The sequence below is a fragment of the Etheostoma cragini genome, chromosome 7, assembly GCF_013103735.1.
Source record: "Etheostoma cragini isolate CJK2018 chromosome 7, CSU_Ecrag_1.0, whole genome shotgun sequence".
NCBI lineage: Eukaryota > Metazoa > Chordata > Actinopteri > Perciformes > Percidae > Etheostoma > Etheostoma cragini.
Genome location: NC_048413.1, coordinates 14,443,132 through 14,457,350, shown reverse-complemented (window position 1 = coordinate 14,457,350; position 14,219 = coordinate 14,443,132). Strand labels below are relative to the sequence as shown.

General features: G+C 39.1%; 2 protein-coding genes and 1 long non-coding RNA gene across 3 annotated transcripts in view; all 3 read left to right on the top strand.

Moving 5' to 3' along the window:
- The window catches only part of hoxc13a (homeobox C13a), a 4,305-nt gene extending 3,408 nt beyond the window's left edge, over window positions 1–897 (top strand). The window contains exon 2 of the mRNA XM_034877949.1: window positions 1–897. This exon is cut by the window's left edge and continues 274 nt beyond it. The gene's annotated coding sequence lies outside the window, so the exon portion shown is untranslated.
- Window positions 1–3,005, top strand: part of LOC117948357 — a 50,601-nt gene extending 47,596 nt beyond the window's left edge. The window contains exon 4 of the long non-coding RNA XR_004657419.1: window positions 2,850–3,005. This is a non-coding gene — a long non-coding RNA (uncharacterized LOC117948357). The remainder of the gene's footprint in view (window positions 1–2,849) is intronic.
- Window positions 3,006–7,505: 4,500 nt separating this feature from the next.
- Window positions 7,506–11,539, top strand: hoxc12a (homeobox C12a). The gene is made up of 2 exons (XM_034877952.1): window positions 7,506–8,363; window positions 9,451–11,539. Exons 1-2 carry the CDS (start codon window positions 7,781–7,783, stop codon window positions 9,687–9,689), a joined length of 822 nt encoding a protein of 273 aa, XP_034733843.1. The 5' UTR covers window positions 7,506–7,780; the 3' UTR covers window positions 9,690–11,539.
- The last annotated feature ends 2,680 nt before the right edge of the window (window positions 11,540–14,219 follow it).

Genomic DNA, 14,219 nt, shown 5'->3' with positions numbered 1-14,219 from the left:
TTGAAACCACAACCTATACCTTCCAACACATCACGCCATATATTTACCTCTTGCATCGAAAATCGTGGCTGAAGAACATTTTGGCAGTGTTTTTTTTTTTTTTAATTTAACTTCTATCATCTCCATTGACCATGCCACCACCCCCCCTGTTTTCAAGTTCGAGCTAATGCTCTAAAAACTGTGAAAATATTGAAAGTTCACTTCACATTTGTTTTATATGAATGTACATATATAAATATATAATATTTAAAACGATATCTGTATTTCAAAGAGAAGTGTTGCGTGTTTTTCTTTTATTGTGTTCAAGCCAACTCTCAAAAGGACTAATGGCATTTCTTAAACTTACAATGAGCAGATCAAAACAGGAAAGGAAACTGTTTGATGTCATTTTCGAAAGAAAAATGGCCACATGGACATCATTTGTGGCGCAATGACACGTTGAACCTGAGGTTTCTTCAACAAAAAAGCTCTCAAAGGACTTTCAAAGAGACTCATTTTCTTCTTTTTTTAATATTCCTTCTGAATTTCAAAAGCTTTGTTCCTCTGTGTGGGAATGTTCTCTTAAACTTGGGGTAAAACAAAGGCTCTTATGTTGTTAATCTGTATAGTGCAATGCCTTTTTATTTAATTCATATTATCTAGTATGGCGGAACTGTAAACTGGAATATCCCAAGACCTGTATGTTGTCCTTTGTCAGTGAAGGATTCTGTCATGCAACTGGAATGATTGTAAACCATTAAAAGTCAGTGAGTATTACACATAAATGCACAATCGTTTTATTTTGTTTTTTTTTGTCTTTGTTAGTGTAGCATTGCAGCTGATCACACGCCTTGTGAAGCCTGTAATTTCTACTTTGATGCGGTATGTGAACTGTATTGTGGTGTTGAATTACGTACTGGAAACGTGTTTCATAAATAAATGATTATTATGAAAACGCTTAAATATCCAAGACAATCAAACGTACTTGGAGCATTTCCTCTCGTTTCAGCCCTGGTCATTAGGCTGCAGAAGCTTTTGCTGCTGTCGTCTTTTCTCTTCAAGCGGAGTCCATATTATGAGCAGCTGATGGACGAATAAGGAGTGAATGTTGTAGAGTGCTTAATTAAGCATCCTGGAGTCTTGTTAATGGCGACTGGAGGTTACACAGTGATTATAGGCGTGGTTGGTGGGCAGCAGGGTGCGTTTTCCAACACCAAACTAAGAAAACACCAAATGAATCATGATATTTAGACCCATTCTTATTCCACAACGAAATATTAAGATGTATTCAGACTTGCACGATTTGATCTTTTAAACGGAACATGCAGTTTAGAGAAACAGCCGGCGGGTAGGAGAAACTCACGCACTATATTTCCGAACCCATCCCGCCCTGCCCTCCAACCGCAAGGTCTAATCAAAGTGAATGCCAAAGATGTTTTACCTGTTAATTGGCAGAAGTTCAATTTCAGAATAATCCCAAACAAACCGAAAGGCAATTAAAAGCGATTTATGTTTCAGCTCTCACAGAAACATTTACTGGGTGACCACAGCATATTAGTTTCAGACCTTGACATATTCCACAGATACAAATTAGTTATTGTTGGTCTAATAATAAGAACATTATTACCCGCACCCTATAAGAGTTCATCGAGCACTTTCCCTTACCCATCCAATGTACCTTGCAATATAACCTACTATATTTTTCTGATTATTTTTATTATAAAATTTTAAGAATAATTCCGGCAAAATGGCAAAGCATTTTCTTGCGTACATGTAGCCTACTTTTACAGCACATGATACCTATATTATGTATTTCAACCCCGTGCACTTGGATTTATTTAGACCTGCATGCTGTAACACTGTTCCAGGATGTAAAATAAACAGGTGAGTTAAGCAATGAACTTGAGGGTGCATTTGATTCCGTCATCATATGAACTCCTTATTTTATTAATCTAAACACGAAATTGATGTTAATATTACACGCTCAGTCCGAAACTGCATTGCAGTTTGAATCCCTATAGTTTTATCAAGAGATTATCCTATATTATTTACAAAGTTTAATGGATGGATGCGGAAAGATTTTTTTGCACATGCGACCGGTGTTTTCAACCATAAAGGATTCTTTTTCTCATGCAAGTTAGGCTTCTTGTTGTTGTAGTTATTAAAGTAGTAAAAGGAATTATGTGTAAAAATGAGATTTAAAGAAGATTATTCTAAGAAAAATCAAAGTTCAATGTTATATTTAAAACTAGTCCATCTCAAGACTTTAATTTCAGGTTGAGTGAACTTACACGTATCTTAGATGAAATTAATTGGCTCTGTCTTTCTCTTTAGTCAAAATAATTCACGTCTAAGGCCTAAATATGTTTGCCTAATATGTGTAATGTTGTAGCTATTTTCGAAAACAGCATATATACAACGCAGTTAGATGGCATGTGTTTTTATCCTAATTTCTCTACAGGCGAGTCGTTGGCTGGACTCTGGTCACTTTTTCCAGCTCTTCTGATCTTTTGAGGTTGTTGATTAGAATCCAAGCCGTCAGACCTCAACTTGTTGTTTGTCTGCTTCCTGGATTTTCAATCCTTATGGAAAGTTCTGGGTCTCCTGATTTACCCTTGACCATGACTATGCAGTCACTTTGACCTTGACATCACAGCAGATTGTGAATAATAAATAGGGGGCTGGACACCAATGCTGGCGGTTTGTTTGTAGGCAAACAAGGTGTTATTTCCCTGTCTAGACAGCCAGGCTTAATGACATGCCATAAATACATAAAAAAAGGGGAAGTGTAGCGAAATCCTCTGACCTGCATTTCTGACCATCTCCTAGAGCCTTACATTAACATTTGGGCTCTGTTTTGTGTTTTTCAGAAGTCCCCTAAAAGTTGTTACTCTGGTTTATGCACTCTGGAACCACCAATGGCTTCAAGCACTCATCATGAGGTGTGTGTTATTGACCACGAAGGACAGGTAGGACTTTTGACGTCTCACACCAACACCAGTAATCCACAGCAAGCAGCTACTGTCCACACAGCGAGAGGAAATGATAACACGACGTCGCCCGCAATATAACGATAAAGGTATGGCCGTTTTCTTCTATGGCAGTAGGCCTACGTGGACTTTGTTTTAGGACTATTTAGCTCACAACAAGCGCTGTACATTGAACAGACAAAACTAAGTTACAGAAATATGATGGATAATGTGATTTGTACCTATTTTTGTTATAGTTTTCTTCAAAGTTAAGAGCACGAGCAAGAGCATTAAGTTGAGAGAAAAATAGACCTGCTTTAAATATAGTTTGTAGCTTATATTTTAACTCCTGGTGTTTAGGAACATTAGCAGAAATAATAATTGTATCAAAGTTTTCTAGCAGTATGCCTATATTAAATGTATTTCACATAAAATGACTAATCACAACCAACATAATGTAATGAAGCTTGTTTTGGTGTAATATAAAGAGCCACTTTTTTCTTTAAAATGTGGACTAAATGTATTTCGAAGTATTTCGAAATTATACATTCACAATGTATACATACAGAAATATCCCTATACGCAAATTGAAAATAGTTTCATATGGCTTCACTTGTAGAAGAAAATCTGGAATTATCTTCTGTTATACACTGTGATAACTGTCACATATACAGTTTCCTCAGTTATTTTTGTTCTGGTTGTCACCTAAAATAATCAAACACCATACACGCCCGAGATTAACACTAAGGCTACATGCCGAAAAAAGGAATAGGCCTACCCAGAATAAATAAACTTCTTTGCAAATAAAAACACAGAATAAACTAAACAAAAAGCTTTTAGACGCTTTGCACCCTCATCCGCCGCTGATTTTACCTTGAAAACGTAAAATGTATAAAAACTTTACTTTTGTGTGTGTGTGTGTGTGTGTGTGCGGCGTCAGAGCTGCAGGCCGCTGTCAGCCAGCCACATGAGACAGGGGGCTGATAACCTCTGGTGGCGACCAGAGGAAAATATCAGGAAGTGCTGCAACTGGCTCTCATTTAGGGAAATACTTCAGTTGAGTACATTTCTTGTTTCATTCTTATGACTCATTTAGGTTATTTAGTAGTCAGTATTTTAGTAGTTATTCTTTCTAAGCTTTTGACAGTATTCCTGAAATATGGAGTTGACAACTCTTATAATTTTGACGTACAAGTGTTTGTTAAAGTTGAAGGCCTGTGTATAGTGAATGCTACAGCAAAAGGCCGTCTTAATGATTTTTAGGTGTTTTGTTATGGCATTGTTGTTTACATTTCATTTTACTTTAATGCAATCAAGGCATTGCTTTGGGATTTGATGGGTCTACTGGCGGAATATGTCCGATAAGGAAAATTACATGTCGGAGCAGTGTAAGAAACAAAAGATAGAAAGAGGTTTTTGACGGTCAGTTTTTGAGGTATTTAGGCTTATGTAATTTGACTAAATAAGTATTTGCAGATATGATGCTGTACGAATATATTCCACACATTTAACGGCACTGTTCTTTGAAAAGTCACACTGTGTTGACGCGTTTTAAAAATGGATCCCATCTTACTGACGACGTGAGCCTTGTTTGGTTCAAAAATTCATAATTTGTTAACCGTACATACAGTCCATAGCGCATGAGCTTTTTACAGTTGATTTTTCTGATTACATGAACACACGCACACGCACACGCACACACACATACACACACACACACACACACACACACACACACACAAACACAATAACGCTTCTCAGTCTAGAAATTAAAATTAAAAATGTAAATATTAGTAAATAAAATGCAATACTTGAGCAAATACCCTTGTGGCAGCTTATAGCATTATTACTTCAGTTATACGTTCAAATCAGATGACGCATGGCTTTACTATAAGTGCTGGTTTGTAATGTTTAATGTGCTTATATGTAATTTGGAAAAACACTGAATAATAACTAAATGTGCTATATTTTTTTGGAAACTGAAGGAGACCTATAAGATATATCTGATATTTTCCAGGTGCATATCCTTAAAAAAAAATTAAAGAATAGAATACATATTTTTTCCAGAATTATTCAGAGTATAATGTAAAAAGGCCGCATGAAATATCGTGTGTTGTAAACGAAAAGATCAGCAAAACGTTTCAACTTAAACGGTTCCACTTTTGTGGGTTCTTTAGGCGTCCCTTGGCGGTTTGTTTTCCTTGAAGAAAGCTTTAAAAGGGTTGCACAAGGCTATAACTGTGGCAACCTGCCTGCAGAGAATCAAAGAGAAAAAGGGAAGAAAAGCCTTTTGTTTAGGCTATTGCCCTGTCTGGACAGGACCAGTGGATTCCAGGAGGGCAATTTCAATATGGAGCAGACAGTGTACTAGACAGTGACCTTGACAGTGCTCGGTTTACCAAGTTCTTTTTTTAACATCACTTTTCCATTTTGCTAAATAAGAGCACAAGGCCTATAGCTTACGGTCAGATGTGACATCATTGCTGAGCTATAGATGACGATGAACAGACGATCAATTGTTTGAATGTGAAATGCGGATCTGTGGGAGTACAGCTGGATCGGAGGCGTGGAGAGACGAGGCAAGGAGGCGCAACACATGGCCTCCTTCTCCGAGGTAAAGTGGCGGTTTAGGGATACACGTTCCTCACTCACTGGATGGCCATCCGGGCCATTTTGTTGTAAACATCACACTGTGCTGTTTTGCTTTTGGTTGCTGTTATAATAACACGGGAAGCGATACCAAGACACCCCATTGCTCCTCATAAGACTGAGGCGCAAGATATTACATTGGATTGATGTTGTGCTGCATTGCGAGACTCACTAACTAGATGCAAGACTGTGCATGGATAGGAGAGGCAATGAGTCCAAGAGACAGAATGATACCGTAATGGACCCCTGAGAGCATCACCAGTTTAAACATTTGATATTTGTCTTTCTATTTAAGGCCAGAGCAATGGCCGGTGCCTTTGGGTTAGATAGGGTAGCCTACATGGTCACAAGTGACAGATACTGCTATCAAATGTCAGCCGACTTGCAAATCGTTCCCAAACCAATGTTTAAATGAATGCTGATGTTCTCACATAACACTTCACTGGCGAATTTGCAGCCGCCAACCAGCGCCAGTCAGCACGCATGTGCAAGCTGCTGTATACCCCTAACTCATTTAAAATCAATTATTCATTCATTAAATCAGCCTGTTTATTTTTTTTCATTATTCGGACACTTATCAATTATTTTATTTTAATGGTGCTATGTAAAGAAAGACGATATGTTTTTTTTTTTTAAATCAGAGGCGCATCCTGGCATATAGTCACATTATTTTTATGACTCGGGCTGTTAGTCCTCCTTTTAAGCTGCCACAGCCTAACAGGCTGCTTATTCTATTTTTTCAGATTCTTATTTCTACTTTTTATTCATTTTGATTAATATTTGAGTTCAATATCAAGTTCAACCTACCGTGACTCTGCGTCGTGAACTTGAGTGGATGGACGGCGATGGATGTGTGGGTAGATTTTCTTTTTGTCGTTGACGTGTCATTGACGTATTTTCTTTTTTTTTTTTAATTGCCATAATTGAAACATAACCATCTCCCCACTGCTGAGTTATGAAAACTTTTGAGATCCATAAATTGATTTTGTCTGATGTAGTCGAGAGGAGGGGTGGTGGTAAATTATAAATTTATAAAGGGAAAGAGGGGTTAGCAAAACAGTTGCTGGGCTGATATAATATGGAAAGTTCCTTTTCTAATTAATCGAGGAGTCTGTAGACCCGGAGAGGAATACAAAAGCCAAGGGTCAGGCATAAGAAAATGTTTAAGGATGATGGTTGGGCAGTTTGATGACCACATTAGAAATCCTTACGCCAGCTGTTGGCAGAATCCTTTGCACATCATAGCGAAGTGTTCTGCACAAAAAGTATCTGAAATGTTTTTTGTGGGTTAAAAAGATTTTTTTTTTGTCCAAGCAGAGGCATGTCTAGAGTATGGTATAGCACATATTTGTTCAGTGTCAGAGCTGCATCTACAAATCAACTAATTAGCTAGATATAAAGCAGAGAGAGCCTCGGCTGATTGAATCACTTAAGTGCCCTCTGATATCTTGTAAAATTCATATAAAAGAATTGTGAGAGGTATAACAATCCCACTAGAGTTTGGCTGTGAACGTTTATTGGAGGTATCTGTTAAAACTGTTCATGTGAGGTGTACTAGGGAATATTATGTGAAATATACCCTCTTAAAGTAACCTTGTAGAATATCGTCCTCTTTTACAGAGCCAGTGGCTTCCACCTGCTGACCCTGTTACTGTAAATATGAGTAGAGTGCGGCAATGAGTATCAGTCTTTTCTTAAAACAAGCCTGTAAAATTGGGACATCACAGCTTTATATGACATGGAATTCAACCATAATTTGCTAGAAACCAAGATGTCCTATGCACCCTCTCCTTCAAGAAAAAAAAATAGTTTTCATAAGAAATAGAATTTAAAAAACTTTTGCCAGTTTATAAATAAATTAAACGAGGCCATGGACAGTTCCACGAGTGTAAAAGGAGAAGCAGCCTGGGCTCCTTTTGGACTCTCTGTGACTCAAGTGGAGAAAAACAAGAGCCTACATTTTTAATAAAAGGTTTATAGTATTTTAAAAAGCATATAAACCTCTGTAATACACAAGTTAATGTTTTGTTTTGTCTGAGATGTACCGAGTGGGTGGTACCATGTGTAGCACAAGTTAGCCTGGACACGTGGTTTGAGGATGACCAATCAGGCGCCCCTCCAGGTTTAACTATGTTAAATGTCAGATTGCAATAAACTAGAAGCTGTTGGTCGGGCCCGCGGAAATGGGCGAGCATAATCTCCTTAATCCAGGGTTTGTGGGACCTTTGGTAAACATCCACACTGGAGACACATTTTACTTTCCGAATTTTAGAGCCTCAGGGGGACAACTGGCGGGGCTACCGTCGCTTTCATACCCGAGAAGGGACAATGTTTGCTCCCTCCCGTGGAATCCTTCGGAGCCGTGCAATGGATACTCTCAATCCTACTTTAGCAGCCCCGTGTCTATTAACCCTTCTTTCAATCGGTCGTGCGAAATTAGCAGACCAGAAGAGGGTAAATGTTATTATAACAACGGGAACAGGGAGACCTGTTCAGGTGGCAGCAGCCTCAAACGAGAGGATAGGGCGAGAGACACATCATCATTAACATCTGACCACGGGATGCACAGTGGAATTGGCAGCACAGCCGCCTTCTCCAAATATGATTATGGGACCGAGCAGCTAACGCAAGACCCGCCATCCTGTCAGTCACTGGAGTCCGACTCCAGCTCCTCTCTGCTCAACGAGGGCAGCAAGCCTCCATCCAGCGACACACAGACCCTGGTGTCACCGGGAAGCCATTCAAGCAACATAGCCGCAGGCGGAGGTGGGTGCTGTTATTCTTTTTTTTTAAACCACCATTATTATAAACGTACGTTCACATTATTTATAAGAGACGTGCACATATCGTACAGTTGCGCAACTACACCGTCATTAGAGCTTGTTACCTTGATGCACAACTTACAACCTCGATTAGCCTGCAGGGCACTTGCGTGGTGTGTAAACGCCGCTAGGGGTTGCCCTAAAATACCTCACGCGCCATGTGGTTGTGTACAGTTACAGATTACCTCACCAAGCCATAATGCCCACTGGCTTTTGAATAAATGATCAGCCCAGTCATTGGATTTGCACACCTTATTTCAGGCATAGACATGGTTGGTGCATTGTTGCACTTTTGTACAAACAAATTAGTGCAGTGATTGGAAGAGGAGAGGCGCTTTGGTTGACTGTATAGGTAGAGTTTTCTTTTTAATGACTCGTAAACAGAATTAATATCTGTCGCTGTGTACTCAAGAGCCATTTAATATGCTCCGAAACTCGCAAATAAGTAGGGGTATTTGCAAGCACGACTTAATTATCACGTTAACTGCAACAATAAAACTTCCTGTGACACACGCCGCTGTAAACAGGCGGTCTCCAATGGAAAGGGTTGAAAAATGCAACACAAACACGTTTGATCAAAAATTGCACAGCATTGGGAGGGTTCCGATGGTCCTTAGATTGGGATTGCGATCAGATAGGTCCACACAGAGACCAAAACAAATCCAGTTTGGCTTTGTGGGAGGAAGCTACAGCTTCCAGTGGCGTCAGTCCTTTGAATCCTAATAGAATCCCTACATGGGATATTTCGCAAAACACAGATGACCTAAACACCGTCTACTTCCGCGGCCGCAGACATCTTTGGGAAGTGCTTTATCATGAAACTGTAATTTGACTTTGAGGTCGAATTTTCCGATTGCTCTCCAGTTTACTGCTCAAATGAATGTTTAATTCACTCAGCCCACAGCAAGACAATTAGCCGAGCTTCTCTTGGACAACTGACGCCCCGTAGGCTCCTATAACCTTGGAGGTGACCGTGATATTGCAACTGTTGCGACTAATCCGTTGTGTGCCCCCTCCTCCCTCTCCTCCAGGTGCCCCGTGGTACCCGATGCACACTCGGACCAGAAAGAAACGTAAACCGTACTCCAAACTTCAGCTGGCTGAGCTAGAGGGTGAATTCATGCTGAATGAGTTCATCACCAGGCAGAGGCGGAGGGAGCTCTCTGACCGTCTGAACCTCAGCGACCAACAAGTGAAGATCTGGTTCCAGAACCGCAGGATGAAGAAGAAGAGACTCATGCTGAGGGAGCAAGCCTTGGCCTACTTTTAGAGATGCGGCAGAAGGAGAATCGATGGGCTGTAAAAGCTAAGCGTTCTACGCTCCCTTGGGTCTAATTTCAATGCATGCACCCATCTATCAATCGTTTTGACATTGCAGGCGATTATTAAAACATTTTCTGATATGATTTTCTTTTTTCCTTAAAGGTGCGGGCTGCACAAGCCCAAAAACAAGCCACTATCTGACATTCAAAGCTATATGTCAGTAAGACTGCCTCCATGTTTGGTATAATCGCACAAAAAGCTGTGAGAATGTGTATTTCTGTGTACGATGCACATCTTCGATTTTCCTTATTTGTCAAGAGACATGTAAGCCACGCGGAAAATGCTGTCGATGCAATAGCTCAGTTTGGTGACACATAATGACAACTTCCTTTTTGTTCCATTTTTTTTGTGAGAGAATGTGAGGAGGGAGCGGGCCACTTGGTAAAATCTCAAAAATTAGGCCTAAAAATAGCAGGGAAGTCAGAAAAATAGAGAAAACCTGACTTGAGACGCATTAACGCAATAAGTTATCTTATAGGCTATGAACTTATAAAGCAGAATCTCAATCCGGATTTCTTAAAACTTCCACAGCCATGATTTGTTTACCCACTGTTTGTGGGCACGTTCACGGTCACGGACAGGAAGTCTGTGAGTCTGCATGAGGAGAGGCAGGACTAAAACCGCAATGTAATCTATATCCAAATCTTTATGACTGCATTGGAAAAAAATGAATTGCCATGTCTTTGTTCGTGTGCTAACACGTTTCTAAATGTAATTTTTTTAAACTTGTATTACCTTTCAACTTGTCTTTACAACAACCACAGAATCCTGCGTGGGTTGCATTTCTTTAGTTGAGTGAGATCACCGTTTGAATACGGTTTGGAGCTGCTATTAAAGTCCACGTCCAGATCGTGCCCGTTAAAAATAGTGTATTCCACAATAAACTCGCCAGGATGTGTTATGAAAATATTCACCAGTCTGAATAGGCTACGTGTTTAGGCCAACTTGGTTAAACAAGACAGCCGCCTGAAGTTGCAACGGAGGAGGAATGATACGTTTAGGGCCCGAAAGAGCATTTTCTTAAACTTGGTGCTCATAATAAAAATAAATATGTAGACATTTAGAAATGTTAATCATGGGCCTATCTGTGTGCTCCCTTAATTCAGTGCGAATGCATCACCTGTCATGTATAATGAGTAAGCTATAGCAGTGAAATGTATTTGCAGCATGTTATTGATGTGAAATAACTATAAGTAATGTTCTGCGGGCCACTTTTTCTGTAGGTGATTTTTTTTTATTTTTTTAACAAATCAAATGCAAACACAACCCTAAACCTTTTTGACACAAACCTCCACAAAGAATGTATTATTATTATTAGTAGTAGTAGGCCTATTATTAGTATTATTATTATTATTATTATGGAAGGATGGAAGGCCTATCTGGCTACTTAATGTACGTGCTCCTTGCAACGTGCTTAATGTTTTCCATTTCCTTACCTTGTACTCGTGTATACCTTTTTGTAAAATTAAATTACATATGTTACTATTTGCATCCTGTTTGAGGATCCCTTATCGCTAATCGTGCGTTATGTTATTGATCGTCTCGTACAATATAGCATTCCATATAGCCTATTTGTGGTTGTCAAGTATGTAAGAAATGGTATTCAAGAAGTTTTACCATACATGACATTTAAAGAAAACCTGTTTCAGTGTAATAGTTGTTTGTTATCGTTTTTATTTCGTCCCTCATCGCATTCCCTTCTTTGCGCTTGTAAGGATTGCTACGTTGTCTTGTAAAAGTAATACTGATATGAATGTACATGCGTAAGGTCTTCAATAAACAGAATATTGAAACGTTTATTGGTGTCACCTCAGTCTGTCATTGGGTTGCTTCTTTGAATGTTATGCTTCGAAATCAGCTTTTCTGAGTGCTGCTGATTGGTGGGATTATATTATTAGAAGTGACCTGTAACGGTATCAAAATACATGTGTCCAACGCAGTGAATGGAACATTTAAGGGAACATGTGGAAGTATTTGAGAGAGTGTTTTGTTGGCACATAATTGTACATGCTGTGAACTCTAATCAATAGGAGCCCACACAGGTTGGCCTTGTTTTATTATGGCCCCTCCGATACAAAGGTAGACTCTAGGTATGATATCTTTCCGTGCAAAATGGCGGCCCAATGGAATTGCTAAATCCCATCTTGCATTGAATAGTATTTCTGTTTGATATATACAACTACATTAGTTTAAGGTAAAAAAAAAAGTATTTTCATATTATTATTTTTTATGAAGTGCTTTCCCTTGAAGTTTGACCTAATCAATGTCACTGGTATACAAGCCTATTATGGCGCAGCTAAACACGCAATAGCTCTGTAAAGCAGTAATAGGGTTACACCCCAGTGCTCCATATAGTCAAGCCTCTTGGACTGACTGTGTAGACGGACTGTAGCTTGAGGTTTGCATTATGGATTTAAACGCGTTATAATTGCAAATCAAATCATAGTTTATGAACAGATGAGCACAGATCAGATAGATATGCTTTCACAAATGGCATACATCTTTAAAACGACACACACGGTTGTATAATAAACACATAACACAAAACTCTCTCTCCTGGCAAGGAAGTGTAAAGCAATGCGATGCCTTGCAGTGTCTTCCTATCTGCTAACTAAGCGAGCATCAATGCGTTTGTCCTCAACAGCTTCCAGTCACAGTTCGGTGAAGTAGGCCCACTGGAAACGGTTGTGCTGTCCCAATGTTGAGATCAGATGTTGCCTTTTCAGTGAACTGTGAACGGCCGCCCCTGCAACCGGCGTTTGTCTATGATCACAACACAAATGCACACATGTAAGATGACGTGAGCTCATTACTTAACGCAATCCTCTCGGTGCTTTGTTAACTACCGACTCGAACGTTTATCAGTTGAGATAGAAGATATACAGTGCAGTTACGACAAGACATGGCTCTGAGCTGATTGCTTCAGTGTGAAAACTCTTCTATCGCACAGTATATGCTGTAGTGATGCTGACAGAAGCTCCCGCTTTATGTGCCTGATCACTCCAAACTTCCACCTTCCCAAATGGACTACAAATGCATAATAATATTTAGTATTGTTGTACATGTACTGAGGAAATATAGGAACTGTAATATACTCCCGGAGAGGAAAGGTCCGTATGCACGCGCTGCTATTTGATCGGGCGCAATGCGTCTGTCTGCAGATATCAAAAATAATATTTAAAATATTCTGGATGCATCTGTAAACATTATAAACAAATCATGGATTTAACTCAACTTTTTTGAGAATATACACTTAATGTCTAGTCAAAAATCCACTAGATATCAAGATATGGCATCCGCTGGTTTTATGTTTTGGAAAAATGTTCTGAATATACATTTACGCATCTGATTAAAGGTGCTTTTGAAGAATCACATCAATTAAATCACTGCCTAGAATTTGAACATAAATATCAGCGGAAATAGCATCTCAATTTCAATAGTTTCCTCCGTATAGAAAGGAGAAATACAGGCGTAACGTTTGGATATGCGCCCTTTTACGCACAGACGACAACAGACATATGTCCTTGTTTTAATCCAAGGAACACAGTGCATTAGTTTTGTAGTGGTGCCAGACTACTCTAAAGCATAACTAAAAAGTGTACCAAGTATTTGCTGCGATATGATAATAATCAAGACCACGAAATAATCCTGAGATCTTAATTTGCGTGTGTTGAATTCGATCATCCAGAGGACATCAATCATAATAACTCCAAACTTCTTAGCCGATCAAAGGCGCTGTTGACCATGAAAGGAGATAAACTAGTATCTGATGTTTGTGTGTTGCCTTGTTAAATGGATTAGATGAGATTAATAGATGCAAAATGAACCATGACGCTCCTGACTGTCCTCCAGTACATTATTTCTAAAGGAAATCTTCAAGGTCAATTTTGTTACAAATATTGTCTACAATCTCTAAAAGGTTTCTGGAAACCTTGTCCTCGTACGAGCTTCTGACATTTAAACATCAACAATTGTAATAACTTAATGAAGTCCAGTTATGTGTATACGCCTTTGTGCTTGTAAAAATGCGCAAATGGAAAGACAGCAACAGAGAATAGATTTTAATCAGAATTCATGATTTGTAATATATATAGTTCCGCTTGGTTAACTGATGAATGTGTGAATTTAAATTCACAGCTGCGATCATTTGCATAATTTGTTGATACAAATGTATTTTCACGACAAGAAAATGAGTGTAAGCAACTAAACCACAACATTGAGCACAGCGTGAATCGTGTTGGCTTCCAAGATTAAATGATGCAAGCAGTGATTGTGTTTTTACAGGCAAGTTAGTTGATTCCTGTGTTAAACGGTGGGGTTATTTGGCTTGAATAGCATAGCAGTCTGGTCTTTGAATGATGCCAAATGGATAGTTGAACAAGTTTTAACTTGAACTTCAAACCACACTTATCTGCTGATGTTACGGGTTACTATTCGATGTATCCGATTCCTTCAGGTATTTCTGTCCTTTACTTTG